This window comes from Calidris pugnax, unplaced genomic scaffold (genome assembly GCF_001431845.1).
Source record: "Calidris pugnax isolate Ruff unplaced genomic scaffold, ASM143184v1 scaffold44, whole genome shotgun sequence".
NCBI classification, from domain to species: domain Eukaryota; kingdom Metazoa; phylum Chordata; class Aves; order Charadriiformes; family Scolopacidae; genus Calidris; species Calidris pugnax.
In genome coordinates, this window is record NW_015094506.1 from 44,344,743 (window position 1) to 44,366,602 (window position 21,860).

The 21,860-nt window shown below is 43.9% G+C and overlaps 1 protein-coding gene across 1 annotated transcript in view; it reads left to right on the forward strand.

Moving 5' to 3' along the window:
* The window catches only part of NAMPT (nicotinamide phosphoribosyltransferase), a 171,696-nt gene extending 168,553 nt beyond the window's left edge, over positions 1 to 3,143 (forward strand). The window contains exon 11 of the mRNA XM_014963367.1: positions 217 to 3,143. Coding sequence (XP_014818853.1) covers positions 217 to 330 — 114 coding nt within the window. The 3' untranslated portion in view covers positions 331 to 3,143. The remainder of the gene's footprint in view (positions 1 to 216) is intronic.
* Positions 3,144 to 21,860: the final 18,717 nt, after the last annotated feature.

Genomic DNA, 21,860 nt, shown 5'->3' on the forward strand with positions numbered 1-21,860 from the left:
TTGGCAAAAAGCTTCTGTCTGTGCACAGGATGGCCAAAATCCTTTTTTCTCTCTAACCTTTAGTGAAAGGTGGTGCCAGAAGAAGTTGCAAATTGATTATATCGACAGTTTAAAGTGCTGGTCTTAACCAGGCTTGATTTGGGCACTTGCTTTTGAGTTTGTGGTGTTTGTTCCTTTGCCAAATCACTCTTGCTGAAACAGTGGTGTTTCTTGCAGGATCTCCTTCATACAGTATTTAAGAATGGGAAGGTAACGAAGTCATATTCATTTGATGAAGTAAGACAAAATGCCAGGCTGAAGAACAGTGAACTAGAAGTGGCGTCTCACTAAGTTCCATTCCATGTCTGTGTATGTGTGTGTGTAACAAGTACGTACTGCATAGCTACTGGGTTTATTGTACAGATTTGTGTGTTTGTGTTTTATGACATTGTAGCCAAATTATTTGTTGGTTTATGGACATACTGCCCTATCTTTTGCCAGTCTTTAGAAAAGAAGAAATCAGGAAATGGTACTTACATTGTAAAACATATTTAATGCTAAAGTGTGCTTTTTAGGGCCCTTTGCCAGTAGTGATTCAATCTGGTATTGATCTTTTCACAAATGAGACAGAGCTGAGAAACTTTTTTATATATATTACAGAATATCACAAAATGGATTTACATAAAATTATCATGATTGCTTTATGTTTATATTTAACTTGTATTTTTGTACAAACAAGATTGTGTAAAATATATTTAAAGTTTCAATAATTAAGTCTTTCCAACTTTTCATGATTTTTATGAGCACAGACTTTCAAGAAAATATTTGGTGGGGGGGAAATCCATTGCCTTTTGTCCATTAATCAGCAAATAAAACATGGCCTTAAAGTTTGTTGTGACATTGTACCATTTGACGACTAAATGAGGACTCGTATCTCCTTAAGATCCCATAGAATTGCTGACCTCACCGTTTCTTGTAGTTGTCTGTATTAGTAAACCTGCATTAAAGAAAATTACTGTTCTTATTAGAAGGTTTAGGTACTACAGACCTTGCTGGCATGGTAAGGTATGTAAATGAAATGCCAAATTTGAAAGGATTCTCTACTGCAACTTAACTTGCCAAGTCTATCCCACTTGGCATATGCACCTCAATATTTTAAGAGTAAAGTTTTTAAGAGATCTCCTCTTCCACTAAAGAATATATGTGTAAAATACTGAAATATGGAAGCGGTGTATTTTAAAGTAATTACACTTCTGGGTTTATTTTTCATATACTGTAAGTGACATGACTTTAAAGCAAAATACTGGACTGGGTAGTGCACTTTTTTACTTTTTTGTATTTTTTTCATTGATTTGCCTTTTGTCAGACTGGATGTTAAATTGTAAAAATGTTTAACTATTTTTGTTAACAACTTTAATAAAACTTTATGCTAGCCAAACTCCTACATGAATGGCAGAGCTGTTTCCCCTTCTCGCCCTGTCTCATTGGGGTGAGGAGAGGCTTTTATTTTGCAGCGGGTAACTGTAAAACAATATGTTTGAGAGATACTTTTGAACTGTCTGCACTTGATTGTATTTGCTCTCTGCGTATGCTTGATATGAATATCTGCTGGAAAACAAAACTGTTGAGGATTTTATTTGAGAAGCTATGTAGTAACCTCTGAAGTGTCTGATAGTACTGTAGGATGGCTCTCACTAGAAAAGTACCTCCCTTATTCAAAAACAAAAAACAGGAAAAGTAAATGGCTCCTGTGTTTTGCTGGTGATCAACTATCAGCCAATGGTATAGTATTCTGATGTAATTGATGCTTCTAATTAGTAAGTGATGTTACAGAAAAATGTTAGGGGTCCTTTAAAATAATTTAAGCCTACAAAATTTTATAAAATACGCTTTTAAAGGAAGATTGAAAAGCCATACTTCATTGTTCTTATTCTCTTGCCTAAAGGGCCACATCAAAGCACCCGTAATATTTCCAGAGTTCGCGGTTAAGACATTTATGCCCAGTCTCAATAGTTCGTGTTAACAAAAACTTGTTTTTCACTTGTAGTGTATGTAATTATACATTTAAGTGATGTATTGTTTCAAAAATAGTGCTTTAGTAAAACTCTAAATGCTGAGCTTTCACACTGAGGAACTGCCTTCCCTTTGTTATTGATGGTATTGTTTATATTTGGCCAGGAAAGGTTTTCAATCTGGACCTAGGATCAGTAGCAAGTAAACAGTACAGAGCCTATTTCACTCCTCCACATGTGTACTAGGGAATTTTATGATGTATGGTTTAAAAAAAAAACAATAAAGTAAATGCTGCTTTCATTCTATACCAATAAAAATTTTGATAACTATTGACTACCCATAACTGATATTTTTGTACTTGAGAACTGAGGATATACTGTGGAAGCACTGTTTTCTTGTGTACCAGGAAATACATTAGTAATTGTTCAGTATTGTCTAAAACTTTTAGCTTATTAGTTGGAGATTTGAAGCAAAATGTCTACTTGTGCATGTCACTTTCAGAAGGCTGTCATGTCACTCATTTTATTAAATGTTAATATCTTTAAAGGGGGAAAAAAAAAGAAAAACACCTGGTGCTATTCAGACCTGAATACATGTCTCTTTGTGTTTGGTGGTTTGACATTCTGGGCATCAAGGAGTTGACAGAAATTACTGCAGTGCTTGAACCATACAATATCCTAATTCTTCCACATGAAAGCAAACAGCATGTTTGTTTGCTTTGAATTACTAGATTTGTAGTCATTGATATATTTTAATTATCCCCATTTCATAATATAATGCAGTATTTGTATTTAAAAATAGAAATTGGGAGTTTTGTGTTAATACTCTTATTTGTAACCATATTTAGCATAAGAAGTGGGTTTTATAAGACTATTTTTTTTCTTGAGCTGCATGATTATGACAAGATGCATTTTTGGTACTTTGAAAGATCTGAGGAGAGAACAGAAGAGTGCTTAACTGTTTGGTTTGCCAAAATCAAAACAAAGCTTAAACAGTTTTTTCTTATAGGTTTTTACATTCCTTCTTAACCTGTTTAGTGAAGAAATATTCCTCACTTAAATCCTCTGTTAAAATAATTTTAATGTACTTGGCATCAAATACCAGTATGTAATACACATGGAAATAAAGTTTAGTTCTGGCAGTGAAAATAATAGCCATTTGACTGTGTCTTAAAGGTTGTGATGTTGGGCATCAGATTTCATTCCTGTGCTTTTTGTTGCCAAACACAGGCTGGAGCGGAGCTGTGCTGTCGTTCCTGTCCTCTGCAGGAGAGCTGCTCAGCTGGCCTGCCCCCGGCTTGTGGTTAAGTAATTGAATTTACAGTCAGCTCCGTTCTAGAGAAGAGGGTGTGTTTTAGGGTGTGAGCACATCTGTGCTTCGGCATCTTGACTGTTTAAAAATCAAGCACTTGTAATTGAATTTGATGGAAGGAATTGTCCTCTATTTATTTTTCACGTGATCCTTGATTAAATTTTACCTCTAAAGCTATTAAAAATGCTTGTTTAAAGGCAAATTAAGCAAAGATGTTGCAGCCTTCAGTTCACTTCAGTATCTGTCAGAAAATAGTATCAGCTCTTCAACAGAGAGAATGTATCATGTCCCTTTGGACAGGATTTTCATAATTGGAAGAAGTTACACTTTTAATTCCTAACAAACATAACTTACAAATCATTCCTAACAATCATAACTTACAAATTGCAGAGGATACCTTACAAACACTGACACTGTTAGGAAGGGTGTATAAGGCACCTATTGTAAAGATTTACCAGTATTTGTTGCTGGTCCCTTTAAGTCGTACTGTCATGTAAAAGGGGGCTCCTGTAGCCTGCAGCAATGCCCTTTTAGCTCTTGAATTTAAAGTCTCTGTTATGTGATATCTGCAGAGAACATGTTAGGGAGGCCTCTTCCTGCTCCTTTCCAAGCTGGTAAAAACCTCCAACTCCAACGCTCCAGCTTTTCTTACTCTGGTCATCCTTTGTGCATTGAAAATTCTTGTTGATGGTGAGTGTGTGGTGGTGGGAGCCCACGTCATCACACAAAGGAGCCTGCACGGAAATTCCGGGCCTCAGACCGAGCAGGAGAAGGCAAGGGACTCACAAATGTGTCTTCCTGTGTCCTCTAATTCTACTCTCATAAATCAAATAATAACTGTGCTGTGCTGCTCAGGGCAGGAACTTTGAGGATGCATTTGAGCGATGGTGGTTGCATCTCTGCCTGGTAACATATGGGGGGTTTCTTGTCCATGAGAGCCCCACTGCTCTCTCCTGCTCCTGGCTGGGGCAGAAGGGTTCTGTAAGGACAGACAGGGAGCCATCATGCCTCCAGCAGTGTTTTTACTTCCCTCTTACACAACTTTTCTGAGTAGAAGGGTAAGCTTATTGTTTGTTTACCTTTGAGCCAAAAAAATCAGAAAATCTGGGTTGTGTAACTTTTTTTTTTCCCTAGCAATTTAGATTGTATCTAAATCAGTTCAAGCTGTGTCTAGATTACTAGATATATTTACACAAACATACTCTAATTTATTAATATGTGTTAACTATTTACCTTTTGCTTCATTAATATTGGTTTATGAGATTCGAAGATCTGATTCTTGGGGGTTGTTCCTATGCTTGTGTCAAGTAAACATATGTAGCCAGGTAATTATAAATTGTTGAAAATAGCTTCAGAATTCTCTATAATTACAGTACTTAAGAAATTCAAGTAGGTAGTTAAAGAATGCATGGAAAGGTCCAAGGGCTGGACATTTTTACTTCTTTGTCACCAGTTGAGGTTATTAGTGTAGCTATTTAAAACTTTCACATCAGTTCTATTATATGAAAGGAGGTGAGGAAACTTATTTTATAATGGCTAAGTGTTCATATCACTAAAAGATTAATAATATACTCTCACACCAGGTGAACTGTATGGACTCTAAACCTTTTATCTTCTAAAGAAAAGTGAAGAACATCAGTCCCAAACTTCCTTCCCTTTCCCACAAAAGGGAGGAGACAAAGCTGTCTTCTCAGAGTGTTTGGGAAGCACTTTCCTCAGCTGAGCGTAAAGAACAGGGCTGCCATGCTCTTCCCTTTCAATGAAGGTTTCCTCTGTTCCAAAAGATGCTGCCCTATTTTAAGCAGCTCGTTGTTGGATGTGTCAGAAGGATGACATACCCCAGCAATTTCAGAGGATAATCTCTGGGCGAAACGGCTTCGGGTAGAGATATGTCTGTAAGTCACAGAAAGGTCAGAGCATGACAACTAATCTCCCTCTGGTGGGGTCCCTCCCCCTCATTTCTGTCAGCTGAGCAGGTTCAAGTCTACCTTATAATCTGCTGTGAAAACATCGAGGCTGTTCAACCAAAACAGAGTGTTGCCGTGTCCCTGCGATAACAAAGCACTGGTCTGTTAATGTGCCCCAGTCTAACCTTAATCCATTTTTCAAGGCTTGTAGCTTCGTGTTAAGCCAAATGCCAGTGACAAACTTCATTAAAGCTACTGTTCTTCCCACACACCGTGGGTTTTGCAGCCTCACCTCCAGCACCGCTGCGTGAGGACCATTATTTGCTTTTATTGCAACTATAAATCTTCAGAAGATAAAAAGGAAGATTTTATCTCTGTACAAAGTTTTGCAAACTTTACACCTTCAGGCAAAAGCAAATAGACTCCCCCTGTGAAACCGAAAGAGAAAGCTGTCCCTTTGCTGCCTTTCATGTCTTGAGTTGTGACTATAAAAATGTTAATAGACACAGGGGCTGGCAAAACAGAGAGAATTTATTCTCTTAAAAATTGGTTTCCTTATAAATGCCACCTAGTGAAACATAGACATATAATCTTTCTGGTAACTAATGAAAAAACTCAATGCTCAAACACTTTAGCTTGGTTTCTGCAGGTGCTTCTTGACTCGCCAGGTTCCGTGTGCGTTACACACGGTTAATCCCACCAGCCAGAGAGCCCCCACTGGCACACGGAATAGAATAGCAAGTCCTCAAGTACACAGAGACCACAATGCCTGGTCTTGTATCTGCTGGGAAAGTCCAGTGCTGTATGAAATGACATGTCCTGCTGCCATCCTGAACCCTGGAGTTATAAAAGCATTTTTGGTGGGTTTGGTGAGGCTAATTCAGCTCCAGCAATGCTTATAATGGTGGAGACTATTCCCATGGCTGTTTTGTTGTAGGAAAGCACATCCATGTTCTATCCCTGATTTATCTTTTACAGCCAGTACTAGATTAGACAAGACCTGGAGAGTTTCGTTAGTTTCTTCTGTCTTATGAGGTGGTCTTGCCCAAAGGTGTTTTGAGGCAAGGACCCATATGGTTACTGAGTTTGTGGTGTGCTGTAAACCAGCATGAGAAGAGGGAATGACTTTGCCAGTTGTGGTATGATTGTAAATAATACTTCCTTCCCAAGTCAATTGATTAGACACAAATGCTGTCACTGAGATTGTTGTTACAGCACCACAGCAAAGGCAAGGGTATCGAGATGTGGCCTGGCAAAGGCTTTCTTTATCCACTAGTCTCTTAAAACACATGGAATTTGGAAAGCGCCACTCTCACCAAGCAGCCATGTGTAATTTTCCTACAATGGGGTAAAGCTCTATGTTACTGTGTCTGTTCTTGCCTAACATTTGAATTGCTTGGGGTATTTTTGTTTGGTTGGTTGTTTTTAGTGCTATTGAGCTTTGTGCTGATATTTTTATGAGGCTATTTTTTATAACCCCAGGATTTTTTATTTAAGTGGCAGTAGATGAATCATAACACATCATTTCATGCGTGTGGTTAGGATTATTTTTTCCTATACACCTTGGTTTATGTTTATGCTGAATTTCATCTCCCATAGTTATTTGCAGACATGCTGTTTCATTAAGGTCCTTTTGCAATTCTTCACAATTGGCTCCCATCTTTATTACCCAGAGTAACTCAGCACCTCCAGCAAAGTGTCACCTAGTTACTCATCCCTCTCTAGATTGTTTAGTAACATGTTGAGCAGCCCACGTTCCAGCACAGATCACTGAGTGGAGTTTCACACTCTATGTGAAAGTTCAGTATTTTTCCTACTCTTAATTTCTATCCTTTGATCAACATTGTAGCCGTGTGAGGACCTCCCCTCCTGTCTCAAAACTTTTTAGCTTCCTTCAAGACTTGATTAGAAACTTTGTTAAATGCCTTTTTGAAGTTAAAGTAGATTATATTAAAAGGCTCTCCCTTATCCACACACCCGTTGACTCCTCCAAAGGATTTCAAAGAAAGTGACTTTCTCTTTGTGGTGGCTGGATGCTGGCAAAGCCAGCAAAGCCACTTTTATAACTGCCTCCTCAGCTGGACAGGGGAGAGAAAATGGAACAAAAAGCTCATGGGTCGAGATAAGGGCAGAGAGAAACCATTCAGCAATTACCATCATGGGCAAAACAGACTCTACTTGGGGAAATTAATTTAATTTATTACCAAACAAATCAGAGTAGGGTAATGAGAAATAATACCAAATCTTAAAATGCCTTCCACAGACCCCTCCTTTCTTCCTGGGCCAACTTCACTCCTGATTTCTCTCCCTCCTCCCCCCGGGCAGCACCAGGGAATGGGGGTTGTGGTCAGTTTACCACACATTGTCTCTGCCGTTCCTTCCTCCTCAGGGGGAGGACTCCTCACACTCTTCCCCTGCTCCAGTGTGGATTCCCTTCCAAGGGAGGCAGACCTCCGTGAACCTCTCCAATGTGGGTCCTTCCAATGGGCTGCAGAACTTTACGAACTGCTCTAGCGTGGGTCACCTATGGGGTCACAAGTCCTGCCAGCCAACCTTCTCCAGCATGGGCCACAGGTCCTGCCAGGAGACTGCTCCAGCAGAGGCTCTCCACGGAGTCACAGGCCCCTTCAGTCATCTACCTGCTCTAGCATGGGGTCCTCCATTGGCTGCAGGTGGATATCTGCTTCACCATGGACTTCCATGGGCTGCAGGGACACAGCCTGCCTCACCATGGTCTTCACCAGGGGCTGCAGGGGAATCTCTGCTCCAGCACCTGGAGCATCTTCTCCCCCTCCTTCTTCTCTGACCATGGTGTCTGCAGGGCTGTTTCCCTCACATATTCTCACTGCTCTCTTCAGTTGCAATTGCTGTTGAGCAGCAGGTTTTTTCCCCTTCTTAAATTTATCACAGAGGTGCTACCACCATCACTGATGGATTCAAACTTGGCCAGCGGTGGGTCCATCTTCACGTCAGCTGACATTGGCTCTATTGGACATGGCGGAAGCTTCTAACAGCTTCTCACAGAAGCCACCCCTGTAGCCCTCTGCTACCAAAACCTTGCCATGCAAACCAATACGCCCTTGCACATGTCATGCAGAGTCTTTTCCAGGATCTTAAATTCATTCTTACCAGCATAATTTCAAAGTTAAGTTTGTCCACCTTCAGCATCTGCCCCCTTGGCTTTTCTATGCTTTGTCTGCAAGACTTAAGGTCTTTTGAAAATTAGGAAAATCTGCCTCCAAACCACTCAGGGAATTCGTGAAACTGGTCCTTGTTCTCCTGCTGTCTTTGCAATGTTGCCATTCTGAGTTGTGAATGGCACAATGCTGACAAGATTCTGCAGTTTTACTCATGTGTTGACAGTCACCTATTTCAGTGAGTACCTTGGGATAAGAACAATGACTAGACATTAGGACAAATCTATTCCTCAGGTCTGAATTAAAGAGAGACAGTTACCAAGTGACAGACCAACTTGTGGGAGACTTGTCACCTAGTGATGCTTCTCAGGGACTCATGTACAGGAAAGGTGGACATTCTAAAAGAGACAGCCTCACCAGCCACTTCACAAGAAATTTGGTAAAGGCTAGAGGCAGAGTTTGCACAGTGCTTCTCCTTGGACTCCAAAACAGTTTTTGTATTCAGCAAGGGACTCTGGACTAAACCAGATTCCAGATTAATTGGGAAATTGAGGCAAGAAAATGCATCTAGGCCTATTGATTTTTTTTTTTTTTTGGCCTAAATATCTGTCTTATGCTACCTTAGAAAATAGCTATTTGTTTTAGATCCCCATGCAAGGCTCTGTGAACATGTCTCACGTCCTGAAAAAATAGATATATAAACATGGTCATCTCTATACCTGAAATGAGGGTATATATTTAAACTACTGAGGTGCCTCTGACGTATTTGCTGGGCATGAAGTGAGCTCTGGGAATTGTTTTTTTACATATACTGACTGTACAGGGATCACATATATATTTTACATACAGAAACATGCAATCTATCTATATATGAATAGACAGAGGTAAATAGATGTGTATGTATTCTAGCTGTAGAAGTAAATGTCCATAAAGACTAAAGACATTCTAATAGTGATGTTTCATAGGCTATGATCTTTCACAAAGGGATCCTTGCCCTTTTTCTTCCTGATAGCTTCATTTTATACGTGAAAGGGTTGTGTAAGCAGCCTTTTCAGCTACCACCTGACTGGCAGCTTATGCTGAAATGATCATCTATGATTACTCCTAAATCTGCCTCTCAATTATTGCTTGCCAAGACAGTCTGCACGTCTGTCTCTGGTGTTGAGAAAGTTGGTATTTAGCTACCTGCCAGGCGATGTCATGGGATTGTGACTAGGCAAGTCAGGTTTGCTTGACAGTAACCTGTCTTTGCCCCTCTTCATTACCCTCCAATTAACATGTCTTCCACAGACTTTATCAGCAGAAGTTTTATGTCATTGTCTAGTTCACCAACGAACAAACTGAATTGTGGCAAAAAGCGCCCAGCCCTTTGGCACTGCTGCTAAATGTGGTCATGCTTATTGGTGACTCCCAATGATCAATATTTTGAGATCAGTAAAAGAGCCAGTTTTTAATCCATGTAGTTAATCACCTGGTAATTCCATATTGCACAAGTTCTTACAACCAAACGCAGTGCTGTAGTAGTGCCTTGGAGGAATTAACATCGCATTACGATGGTTTTCTTTATTCAACAGGCCTGCAATCCTATCATTAAAAAGACACCAGCCCTATTTAGTTCCCTTTGTCACTACTACTCAGTACAGTGCTCCGAACTGAAAGGTTATAGACAATCTAGTTCTGCTTTTAGGATCTCCTTCTCCCTTTAGCTTTGAGCAGGCAGTGGTGCTGGCCAAATCCTGGTTTCTTCCACAATTCCCAATGATAAAATGAAGTAAGGAATGTGCTAGGAATATTTAGGCTGTGGATAAAACACAGCCCTGGGGGAGAAGTGGGACTTGTGTGTTAGCTAGGTAAAGTCATGCAAGAGATGGGGACCATCACCCTGGGGATTGTCCTGCCCAGGGAAGCCCAGACCTGGCAACTCCTCTGTCCTTCGGCAATTTTTTGTGTTGGACCAAACTTGCTGAGCCACAGGCCCGGGGCTCCAGCTGAGCTGCAATGGGGCTCACAGGCTGTGGGTCAGCAGAGGTCCCAGGTGAGGCAGGTCAGGGCACCTGGAGGCACTCAGTGCCCAGACAGAACCAGCAGATCATCATGCATCTTGCAGCAACGTTTCTATGAAATTAAAACCCACTTACTTTGGTGATAAAGAAGGTGGAAGACGCCTGTGGTGGACCTAAATCTAGTTGACAATATGTCCCCAACATGCTGCTCCAGCAACATTTAAAAGCTTCTGAAATGAATGTAAATGTGGTGTTCACCCACGTTTATGTGCCAAAAATCACTACAAAACAGCAAGCAATGCTGATGAGGTGGGAAAAGACAGTAAAGGAACAACATTTTTAAGGGAAAGCACAACTTCTTGAGATCCAGGGTAAGCCGGTGATACCTGCTCTCCAATGGGATGGGCAGCCAGCCCCTAGACTCTGTTATGCCACTGGTAGTCATACACACAAGAGGCCCTAGGATTCTGATTCTGTCAGCACTGATTTGCTGAAGATAATGCACACGTGGCCATAGAAGAATGAGTCTGAGGTCTGCCTGCATTTCAAGGAAAGACAGCGATGCCATTATCCAAGCTTAGGAATTTTGTTTGAAGGAGATGCAGGACTCTGGGGTGTTGGGATGCTGTGGGCACAGGGCTGGGACAGTCGCTGTGGACCACCCCACATGTCGCTGGGACTGGCTGGGACAGTCGCTGTGGACCACCCCACAGGTGAGGTGGTGTGCCGCCTCTGGGGACAGGGTGCTTTCCTACAGAACAGGTTTCTACAAGGGTCTGGAAAAGAAAGTCCCAAGCTTTCCTAAACTTGCAAGTGCCAGGTACCTGCACAGAGAGCAGGTCTTCTGTGACGGGAGGAGCTCAACGACTGAACTCCTTCAGACAGGACTTGACATCCCATGGTGGCTCAACAGACCTCTCTGGAAGAGGAACCTGTGCATTTTTTAGAGCAGCTCAGACCTAAATACATTCTGTATCTTGGGATTATCTATAGTGCAACAGAAATAATGCACTATAATACACCTCCCAGACCCTGCACTGGTTGCCTTCCTGAGTTTCTCCAGTGCTGCTTGCTCGCTGGGAGCCAGGAGTTTTCATCTTCTACAGAAATACTCACACACCCACTGGAGCTTCAATGTGCTGTTCCCTGGGGTCTTCGAGATTCTCCGCAGGGTAGCAAAGAGTTCTACCTGGTGTGGTTTCCAGCTGTGCAGGACAGCCACTGACATGGAGCAGCCCCACGGTCTCCTTCCTCCTCCTCCTCTAGCCTCTGGTAGACGACCCTCTGTCCTCACAGACCCTTGGGCCAGTGTCCCTGGGCAGCAGCATCCAAAGCTGGGGCCAGAGAGGCCGTTGTGGCATTAGTATTTCCAGAGTGAACATAGGGCTGACGGCAAGATGAAATTTAAACTGCTGAATTAGATACCACACAGGTCTGGATCAGATAAGTATAATGTCAAGAAGAAGGTGGGGAGTAACCAGCCAGCAAACCAACCAAGGATAAAGAGGAAACTCCCCTCAAATACCCAGCATACCCCCGGGGAAGAAAGGGGATTTTGTATGAGGTACATTCTTCTCTTTCACATTGCTCCTGCTTGGTTAGGTGTGACCATCACTTAGCTCACACATTGGTTCCCATCAGGCCAAGCTGTCCATGTGAGGTGCATTTGTGTTTCAAAACTGAGTCCTAGGTCATCTTAACTGCAAGTTGGGGGAGAGCAAAGTCATACAGACCAAGGGAGTCCGTAGGGAAACGACTGCTCTGAGGACACTAGATCCCTCTGTCTGCATCTCAGAAAAGCCAGAGGGATGGGCACTGCTGTGGGCATCCTGTTAAGCACAGGTGAGAACTGTATAGCTTTCACTGGTGACCCTTCAGCTTCCAAAATCTTGACTGTAACTTGCTAAAACACACTTTGCCTTTGCTATCACACCTGTCCAAGCACAGGTGGGAGGGAAGGAACTGAACTGGGGCCAGCTGCGCACACTTTGATCATGCTGCTTCCCTGAAGAAATCAAGCCAAAGCCAAGCGGCATGTCCAGGCCATTCTGGGCCCTCAGAAAGTCCATCAGCATTTGCTGCCTGGATACTGCTCTCAGGAGGAACTTCTCTGTCCCAGCAGCCCAGCAATGTGCATGAGCAAGGAGCAGCCCCTGGAGCAACTCCACTTCTGGCTCCAGGTAAGTCCTGAAGGTGAGTGAGCAGCCTCAAGTCAAATTATGTCAGGTCTTCAGGCAACATCAGGCTTCTGGTCAAAACCACTGTGTCTGTAAAGGGATTATTTCCCCTGGGGAGACGTTTGCTGACTCAGAACAGGGTGTGAAGTTTTTCTGTCCTGATGGTGCAGGCTCAGGACAGGGCACCCCTGGGTGATGGGCAGGTGTTGGCAGAGCTACCGGCCCATGAGAGATGCTCTGTACTTCTGCCTCGTTTGTTGATGCTTCTTCTGAATAAGATCCTCTCTAATGAGTTTGGTGTCAGCTCAGTGCTGGTCAGAAAAGGGCAGCAAGCAACACCAGAAAGGAAAAAAGATTTTGAAAGTGGAGGAATCTAGGATTGTCTGATGCCTTCCTCTGCTGGGTGAATAACAAACCACCCGGCCACAGTGTTTGTAACTAGACTCTTCTCCATATTTTTAGCGACTGCTCTATGAGATCATTTTGCTATTTTCAGTTGTTTGTGACTTGGGACTTTTCTGCTGGCAACATGCTGAGTGGGAAGGAGCACATACCCTGAGCTTCCAGTGAGGGGCTGAGCAGACCTTACGTACCCAGCAAATGACATTCATTTTCTGAGCAGTTGACTCCCCAGAGCATCAGCACTCCAGGGCATCAACAACAGTTTTGGAAATGCCCTCTAGGTTGTTCCTCTAAGACGCAGGATAATAAGCATGTACCCAGGAAGACTCCAGACAGTCTTCATTAAACTGACCTGACCACTTCCTTAAGCAGGCAGAGTCTGTCTGTAAGGCTGGGTGTCATCTCCTGTTCCCCATTCGCAAGCAAATACCCTCCTGCCTAAAGCAAGAAATGTAATTCACACACGTGTCTTTTGGTGACTCCATCTCCTGTTCCCCATTCGCAAGCAAACACCCTCCTGCCTAAAGCAAGAAATGTAATTCACACACGTGTCTTTTGGTGACTCCATGGTTTCGGTGCAAAGGGTCTGAGAGCAGATCATATGTTCTGTGTGTCCTACACCATTCCCAGCGTTAGCACAGCACATGCTGCAAACCCCTAGGTTGGGTGGCTGGGCACCATTAGTGGGCACTGCCCTGGGAAAGGGCAGCTGGACCATCTCCCTCTGGGCTGATCCTCTCCTTGTTGCCCATGACACACACGGTGCCGTACATCATCTCTTATCTCAAGGTACAAAGACACCCTGACCCCTCGTAAATTAATAAAGAAGCCATAATTAATTGACTGAGCGATAAGCCACAGCTATAGCTTCACACCGAGCCTGCAGAATTACCTTGCAGGATTCCCCTAGCACCACCCACACTGTGCTAAAACCGTGGCTTTCCTTCGTCTACGCCAGAATTTAACATTCATTAAACAGAGACGACTTCCTGCAGCCAGGGCAAGGCTCAGAAGAGACAAGTTGCTTGGGCTGTCTCTAAGAGGGGTGGCCCTGGCAGCGCAGGGGGCTGGGACATGGGGCTGCTGGGTGGGCGAGTGCTGTTGACCTTTAGGACTTTGTCAGAACAGCAGGGTTTCCAGCCAGGACAAGGGTAAATCCAGGGGCAGGAGAGCTTGATTTCGTCTGAGCAGACCCCCAAGATGAATTCTGGGATTTTTGCACATTGGGAGCCTTAGTCAGTCCACTGACCCAAGCAGAGCCACCGACTCAGCAAGTCCATATGGAGCTGTAGGACGCTGGACCTCCTCACAGCCTGATGGCCAACAATGAGCTCTGCAAGCCAGCGAGCACAAGATGTCTCAGCCTTGGGATCTCAGCATTTCCACAGCTTCAGGTTCACCAGCTCAGCCGCAGAAGTTCTAAGCTACGTAATTACTTTTTCTATGGTGCTTCAAATGTATAAAGCACTTATAGAAGTACAGAATAGCACTTTTACTACCGAAAGGGAAATGTTTATCTATTTTTATTTCCTTTTGAGTTCGAGGAGGAGAGTGGAAGAAAATATGAGCTCGCTTTCTCTAAGAAAACAAACTGACCTTTGAGTGTTATGAAAGCCTTTATACAATAATTTGGGCAAAGAGAACTGGAATTTCTCCTGTGAAGCATATTTTTCCTTAAAAAATGCCAGTTCATAAAAAACAGAAGACTTTGCAGAAAGGTTTGGTTGCAGTGAATCCGTCCATTGATAGCTGGCTACAAAAGTTTCAAAACTGCTGAAATGCTGAGTTTGTCAGCATAACTTTGCAAATATGAAGTGTATCTACAGTTGGGAGTTAAAAAAAATAGTTAGAATTTTTTAAAAATTAAAAAAAATATACTAATAAAAATGGAATTGAAATAAAAAGTAAGTATCTTTGCATTATTAAAACCCAAAAAGTTTAAACTGACCTAACTGACCTAAAAACACATCGTAATCATCATTTCACAACAGCTTTGAAATTTGGATTTCTGGGGAGTGGGAAGTTCACTCCCCCCCTGGAGGAGATTGGTGAGCAGCCCTGTCAGGAAAGCTGTGGGGTAGGAGGGGACTGGGGGCTGAGGCTTCATGTTTGTGCTCTAGAATAAACTGGTGACCTTGAGCAGTGGCATCACTTTCTTTACAGGTGTCTCTTCCGAAATGGGCTCAAATAACTCCCTGACTGGCAGCTATGACCATGGCCATGCAAAGCAGGAACTCTGCGTTTGCACAGGTTAGGATGCAGCCAGTGCCTCCTCTGAAGAGCTGCACACAAAATAAATATATCTATCTGGTACACTGATGCAAAAATAATGTCAGTTAGAAGTCAGGAAGCCCCTTCTGCCTCATGACTATTTTCTTCCAGCAGCTTGGAGGTGGGACATGGCCACCACAAGGTTTTCCTGAACCTGCATGCGGCTCAAGGAGAGCTGGGGTGATGTTGAATTGCCTTTATTTGTAGTTGTTTTACTGAGCTGCCCTAATTTGATGGGTTTCTTTTCCGTTTTCAGAATAGCACAGATTCAAAGCAACAGGTGGAGCATTTCTGGCTCTCTCCCTCCTCACCAAAGGCAGTGCAAGATATCTAATGAAAAAACAATAAACATTAAGCTAAAGGCACATGTTGATCTTGATCTTGCTAACCAACATTAACTAACCTTAGAAGGCTTATTACTGTTCTGCTGCTCCTTTTTACCCCCCAAAAGGAAGTATTCTGGGCTGAAACTACTGTGAGGCCTCTTTAGAATAAGGTCAAGGTCCAGGCAAGATCCTGCATTCTATTAAAAGTATTTTTGTCCGGGAAATATGTTTGGAATAATTAGTGGGTGGGGGAAACCAAAGGAAATAATTAAAAATAAATGAATAAACTGTCTCTCTTTTCCCCTTCCTCTCCCTCCTCGCCCCGCTTTCTGCACCAGAGAAAGCACACAAAACCAATTATATTCATTCTAATTTGGGAAAAAGTGGGATTTTTAAGGCCAAAAAAAAAGAGGAAGACTTCATCAAGGAATAACACTCTCCAGAACGTGCACTGGCAAGGAACTAATGCACTTCCCAGCTGGGTGAAATGATGCTGCCTTTGACCTTAAGCCCCAGGGCACACCAAAGGCATGAGACTATTGCTCATCGCAGATAACTTTTATTATGGCTTAGGGCCAAAAAGGCAGCAATAATGACTTACGTTTGCACAGTGTGTTTCATAACCCACTGGGGCTGCAACCAAGCAGGTTGTGTGCAGCTGTGTCCTGCTCATTCAAATTCCTAAGTACCCAATTGACGTGCTGGTTTGTGGTTGTTAAAGGTGACACTAAGTGGCCTGTCTTTCCTCCTCCTTGCTTGATAATACATCCTGCTATGAGTCTTCCTGAGAGATGCTGCTGTTGATTTTTATCCTCCTGGGGCTGAAATGACATTTTATTACCAGTCAGTGTACAATCAGTGCAAACCTGCTTTGTTCAGGTCACCTGCTGGAGCAAGAGATGTATCTGTTTGAAACCCAGGAAGACAAAACCATTCCCCCTCTCGGTTGATCATTTCCGAACGGCATTCCCTGGCAGCTGTGCATGAGGCACCATCATCTGAAATTAATACCTGCTTTTCAAATAAATCACCCATTGCTTACTTTTTTGCTTCCTTGTAGCTTAGCCTAACATTTTCCCGAGTAGCCAGGAATAAAATGGTATTGTGGTTTTTTTTAAGTTCACAGAGCTGTGCGTGATTAACAGTAGCCAAGAATCAAAAGCATTATGCTTGAACACGCCTAATAAACATAATGAGGGGAGAGAGAGATATCTGAATGCTTTTCTACATCTGAATCAGATAATTCAAGGGTCATAAGAAACTCACTGCCATAAAAAATGTAAGTCCCTGGAGTTTTTGGAGTAAATCCAATCAAAACCCAAAGAGCATCAGCCAGGTATTCCTTTAATAAACATTTAATTAATCAATCATTGGGTCATGCGGTTCCTAATTCTCTTCTAGTAGGGATTTTATTTGGTTAATTAGTTCAGGCACTAAACTCACACCAACTCCCAGACTCTTCCTCCTGCTGGGCAGTACCACTGGTGGGTGCCCGTGGGCGGTCTCCGTAGCCCCTGGTGCAGCCGCGCTGCCTCGGCTCCCAGAGCTCTGCTCAGCAGAGCCACCCACAAACACCATGACCAAACAGCCAGCACAGGGCTCCAGGGACAGCTGGGGCTCCAACGGCCCCTGCAGCAGGCAGGGAGTGACATGTCCTGCCACCAAGATCTGGGATGATGCTGGGGCTGCCCCGGCTTCCATCGCCCTGGGGTTTTGGTGGGAATGGGCAGTGAGAGCTGCACGTTCATGCCTGGGGAGTCTCGGTCTCCCAGCTCCTGCTGGCACTGTCCTTAGGAGTCACGGGGGCAGGATTTCAGCTGGACTGCTGGAGATTTATCCTCACCCTCCAGGAGTCACAAAGCTCCCAAAGCTGCCAGTGGAGTGGTGGGAGGGGTGACACCTGGACCACAGGCACCCCAGCTTGGGCCTGGGTGTCCCCTGGCTGCCTGCAGCACACTGGCAGGGGCCTGGAGGAGCAGAGCAGCCCAAAATAAAACTATTGAGGCCAAGTAAATGTTGGCTTGCATTATATATGTTTCTGAGCTGTCTTGCTCACCACCGGTGAGGAAGGAATAACAACAGTTGTGCACTAGGCTGATGCGCTCTCCCTCCTTCTGTGTTCCCAGGCTGAGTACCCAGTCTCCAGCTGACAGCCAGCTGGCAGGGACACTGCCATCACCATCCTCACCATGGGGTTCCTCTGGAGAGCATGTGGCATCACAGAGGACTGCGAAGCAAGTGCACAAGACAGTCCCTGCATCGTCCTCATCACCATGTCATTCATCACCACTGCTGCAGTGCGACCACTGGTCTCTTACTGATCACGTTTCTTTTTAATAAAAGTAGATGGACTTTAAAGCCACAGAAGAGTGATTTCAGGCAGGGTCAGTGTGTGGCTCAGTCTTGCTGTGCAAATTCATACTGCTGAGGCTAAGTTGAATTTGATAGTGGTTAGTTAGAAATGTGTGGATGCGCTTCTGCTCCAGGAGATATGCATCCACCAACCCAGGTAGTCGCTGGCTATAACCTACCTTGTCTGTATGTAAGGGGATGAAAGCAGATTTTCCATGGCTGGACTGAACAGCAGAATGCATGCCTGTGTGGGCACAGGCCACTATGGCACGTATGGACTTAATGAGAGAAGGCAGGTATGGCTGGGAGGGATTCAAGGAAAGGAGAAGGAAATACCATGTAGACAAACAAATCTGATTTATTTCATGGGAAGACAGAATCACAGAATGATACGGGGTTGGAAGGGACCTCTGGAGACCATCTAGTCCAACCCCCCTGCCAGAGCAGGTCCACCTAGAGCAGGTTGCACAGGAATGTGTCCAGGCAGGTTTTGAATATCTCCAGAGATGAAGACTCACCACATCCCTGGGCAACCAGTGTAAGACACCACACAATCACCACATCGCTGGGGCTGGAAGGCTAAAGCCAAGCTCCTGCTTCAAGGATGCTCAGCTGGGACATCAGACCAGGCATCCTCCTGGGCCTGAAAACCTCCAGGGTGGCTTTGCCTGACTCTGGTCTCATACAGATTGCTATAAATCAGACATAGGTCCTGTCAAGTCAGTAGATGCACACTGCAGCTGTCTGTACCTCATCGCTCAGTCCCTTGTATGCCGTCGCACAAAGGATCCACAACTCTTGGGTGCAGGTCTCCATTTCCACACATTTTAAAGAAGGTGAATTAACCTGAGCCTGTTAATGCCCTGACCAATTTGAAATGTTTGCAGGTAAAACATGGAGCTCAGATTGATAATGACAACTGAAAATGTTACTAGGACAGAACATAGCGCCTGGAAACAGAACCGCTGGGGATGCACACAGGGCTATTGAGCTGGTCTGATGGGGAGCATCGATTTTCCTCTACAGTCAATTGCTGCCACACAACTTCACAAATACTCCCTGCTCCCGCCTCGTTTGAAAGTTAAAGATGGCCTGTGGTGCTGGAGAAAGGGTTGATGAAGCAATAGCTCTTTTTGTCTTTTCTTTTCTGGGCAACACAGGGAGAGCAAATTTCGAGGATAAAAAGAAACAAACACACACACATCTGCCGAGAGGAGGTTCGTCCGTTGTCCCAGTGGGCTGAGCAGAGAGCGTAGCATCTTTCTCAGAAGCAGCACAATGACTGCAGTGAAAACTGCAACCAAGCCAGCTCTAGTGCCAGGAAATCCTAATTTTTCCCACATGAAATGACCAGAGAAGATTTTTTTGGTCACTGAAGACTACTACCCTCTTCCCCACAGGCAGCACAGGAGTTAAGAGTGCATGCAGCTGCCCTCAAGTGACAGGACTATAAATCTCTGTGTCAAGGGCAATGGAAATGAAACTGCCTCAAGTGTTATTGGAAAAGCCCTCTTTGTTTCTTACTTTGTTCAAGCAAACAGAATTAAATCACTGTTTATTCCTTAGTCAGAGTTGTGCATCTTGTAGATAAAAGAAGATAAATGTACAAGCATCTACCTTTGGCAGCTTGCATGGTTGCACAGGGACTGTAGAAAACCCCCTTCCAGAGTAAGGTGACAATTCATCTGTACAGGAATTTTTTTGTTGAACCTACTAACATTTTTTTTCTTTCTGCTACAGAAGATCCAACATCAACATTGCTGTCATAGCAGCTGCAAAAGGAAATACGTGATTTCCTGTCTGCGTGTGTTCCATTGCTCTGCATTTTATTTTTGTGCTAAACCACAACCAGGGATGTCACCCCACCCTGAGCTGGGGCACTCTGCCCCATCCCCTGCCATGGGGAAGGCACTGGGAAAACATCAGGGAGGCAAAATATGCCACAAAATGCCCGCTCAGTACTTGCACCAAATGCCTTACCCCCGAAACATGCTGCTGAGGCAGAGTTTTCCAGACTCTTGGAATAGCCAAGGGCACCTCTTGCAGCATATACCCCTTCTTCCCAGAGATGTCTACCTAAATGGAGACAAGAAATCCAATCCTTGGCACAACCTTCAGCCTGAACTCGCTCCAGACCCCAGAAGATAACAAAACCCTCTACCTAGCTGTGCAAATAATACACAAGACTCTTATTGCTCTTCCTTTCCTTAATAATAATTCTTATAATATGACAAAAGAGCTAACTTGCATCCTAAGGGAAGTAGGTTCTGCTTGGGTGCGGTGTTTGTTTGGGTGTTTTACCTTAAAAGAAATACAGAAAACTCACTGCCATCTGATTGCAAAACTCATAAACACCTCTGCTCCCTTGAAGGCTTTTGCCCAAGCTCTGGCTCAAACCACCGTGCCTTCACACCAGCTGGAGCAGGAGGCAGCAGCTGGGTGTGATGTGACCTCCTCTGCCCGAAGCAGCTCTTGCAGCAGCAAAGCCATTAATGACTTCCCAGCAGCATGGGGCAGTTGGGGGGGCTCTGCTGCCTCCAGCCCCAGCTCCCTGCAGGCTCCTGGGCAACCTTCTGCGTTGTCAGAGTGTGTGACAGGAGTCCCATGCTGGGGACTGGGATTCTTAATATGGCAGTTGAAATTAAAGGCATTTTATTCATACGCAGCTGAAAGATTTTGTTGTTCTCATTATTACATAAGGCAAATTTCAGAATCAAACATGCTTTCAGAATGAAACACTGCAGTATTTTCATTGAAGTAATGTAAAAATGAAATCTTTTTTTCCTAGACATGTATATGTTATATATGTAACATATATCAGTCAAAACATTTCGTATCTTTTTCTTCTCTGCATATATTGTACCATTACCTTCATCCAAAAGATAGTTTCTGATTTAGACACAATATTTGATCAACACAAGAGAAGTTTGGGGGGAATAAACCATCTATCAGAAAGAAATAAAAAAAAAGAAGACTCAACCCCCAAACCCTTTTCTCATTCTGAGATTTTGCTTCCATTCACTTTTGCAGTCACCAGTAAAGCTGTTGGCTCTTCTGAATGCACCTTGAGTGAAATTCAATCCAGTTTTGAGGTCAATATGAATGTCAGCATTGCCTAGATGGAGAAGTCCTACTTGAGAGGTACGTGATCTATAGAGTCGTGCTGGTTCATTGCACGGGGCTGAATGTGACCTTTAGATTGCTCCTTCAGCTCATCTGAGACTTTGTACATTATCTTTGGGACATTAGGCACAGCAGGATGAGCTCTCCAGGGAAATTCTGCAGGGTTGCCAGCATTCTGATGGCTCGTCCTGTGGGACGCAATGTACTTCTTCTATCCCCAGCTTCTGGAGTCATATGATTACGTGAGGATCTCAGCTTTCACGACAATGGTTTCCAGCCATTGAGACTGCAGAGAAAAGCTGGCAAATGTCACCTCCTAAAGGTAAAGGATCAGAAGACAAATGAAAAGGAATCTCAGCTGCACCAAGAGCCTGATTTTTAAGCTAACTGCATGGCTTTAAAATGGCATGGATTTGAGGACCAACTATTAAATTTTGAATACTTGGAATGAGAAATAACAGCATTAAATTATTGATGAGAGAAATGATTGCTCCTTGCTTTTTCCTCCTCTCCCTGCCCCTCTTCCTACTTTTCTAAGGCTCCAGCCTGTTGCTTACGCTCCTTGATGCTTCTCGGTCCGGAGATGCCATCGGAGGAGGCTGGTGTTAACCAGTCAGATGGAGTGTGAGTGCTGGGAATTTTCCAGGGTTACAAAATGTTTTCCTTGCATCTGCCAAAGCTAACGGCAGCAGTCACTGAACACGTGCCACTGGAAAATCACAAGCGGGCCGGCTGCCAAGTGAGCAGAGCTCTTTGGACGGAGGCATGTCGGGGTCTTGTGAGTGTGAAAGGACAGTGCCGTGTCTGAGCTGGCAGGGCAGGGCTCCAGGCTGGCCTCGGGCACGTGACAGCCCACGAC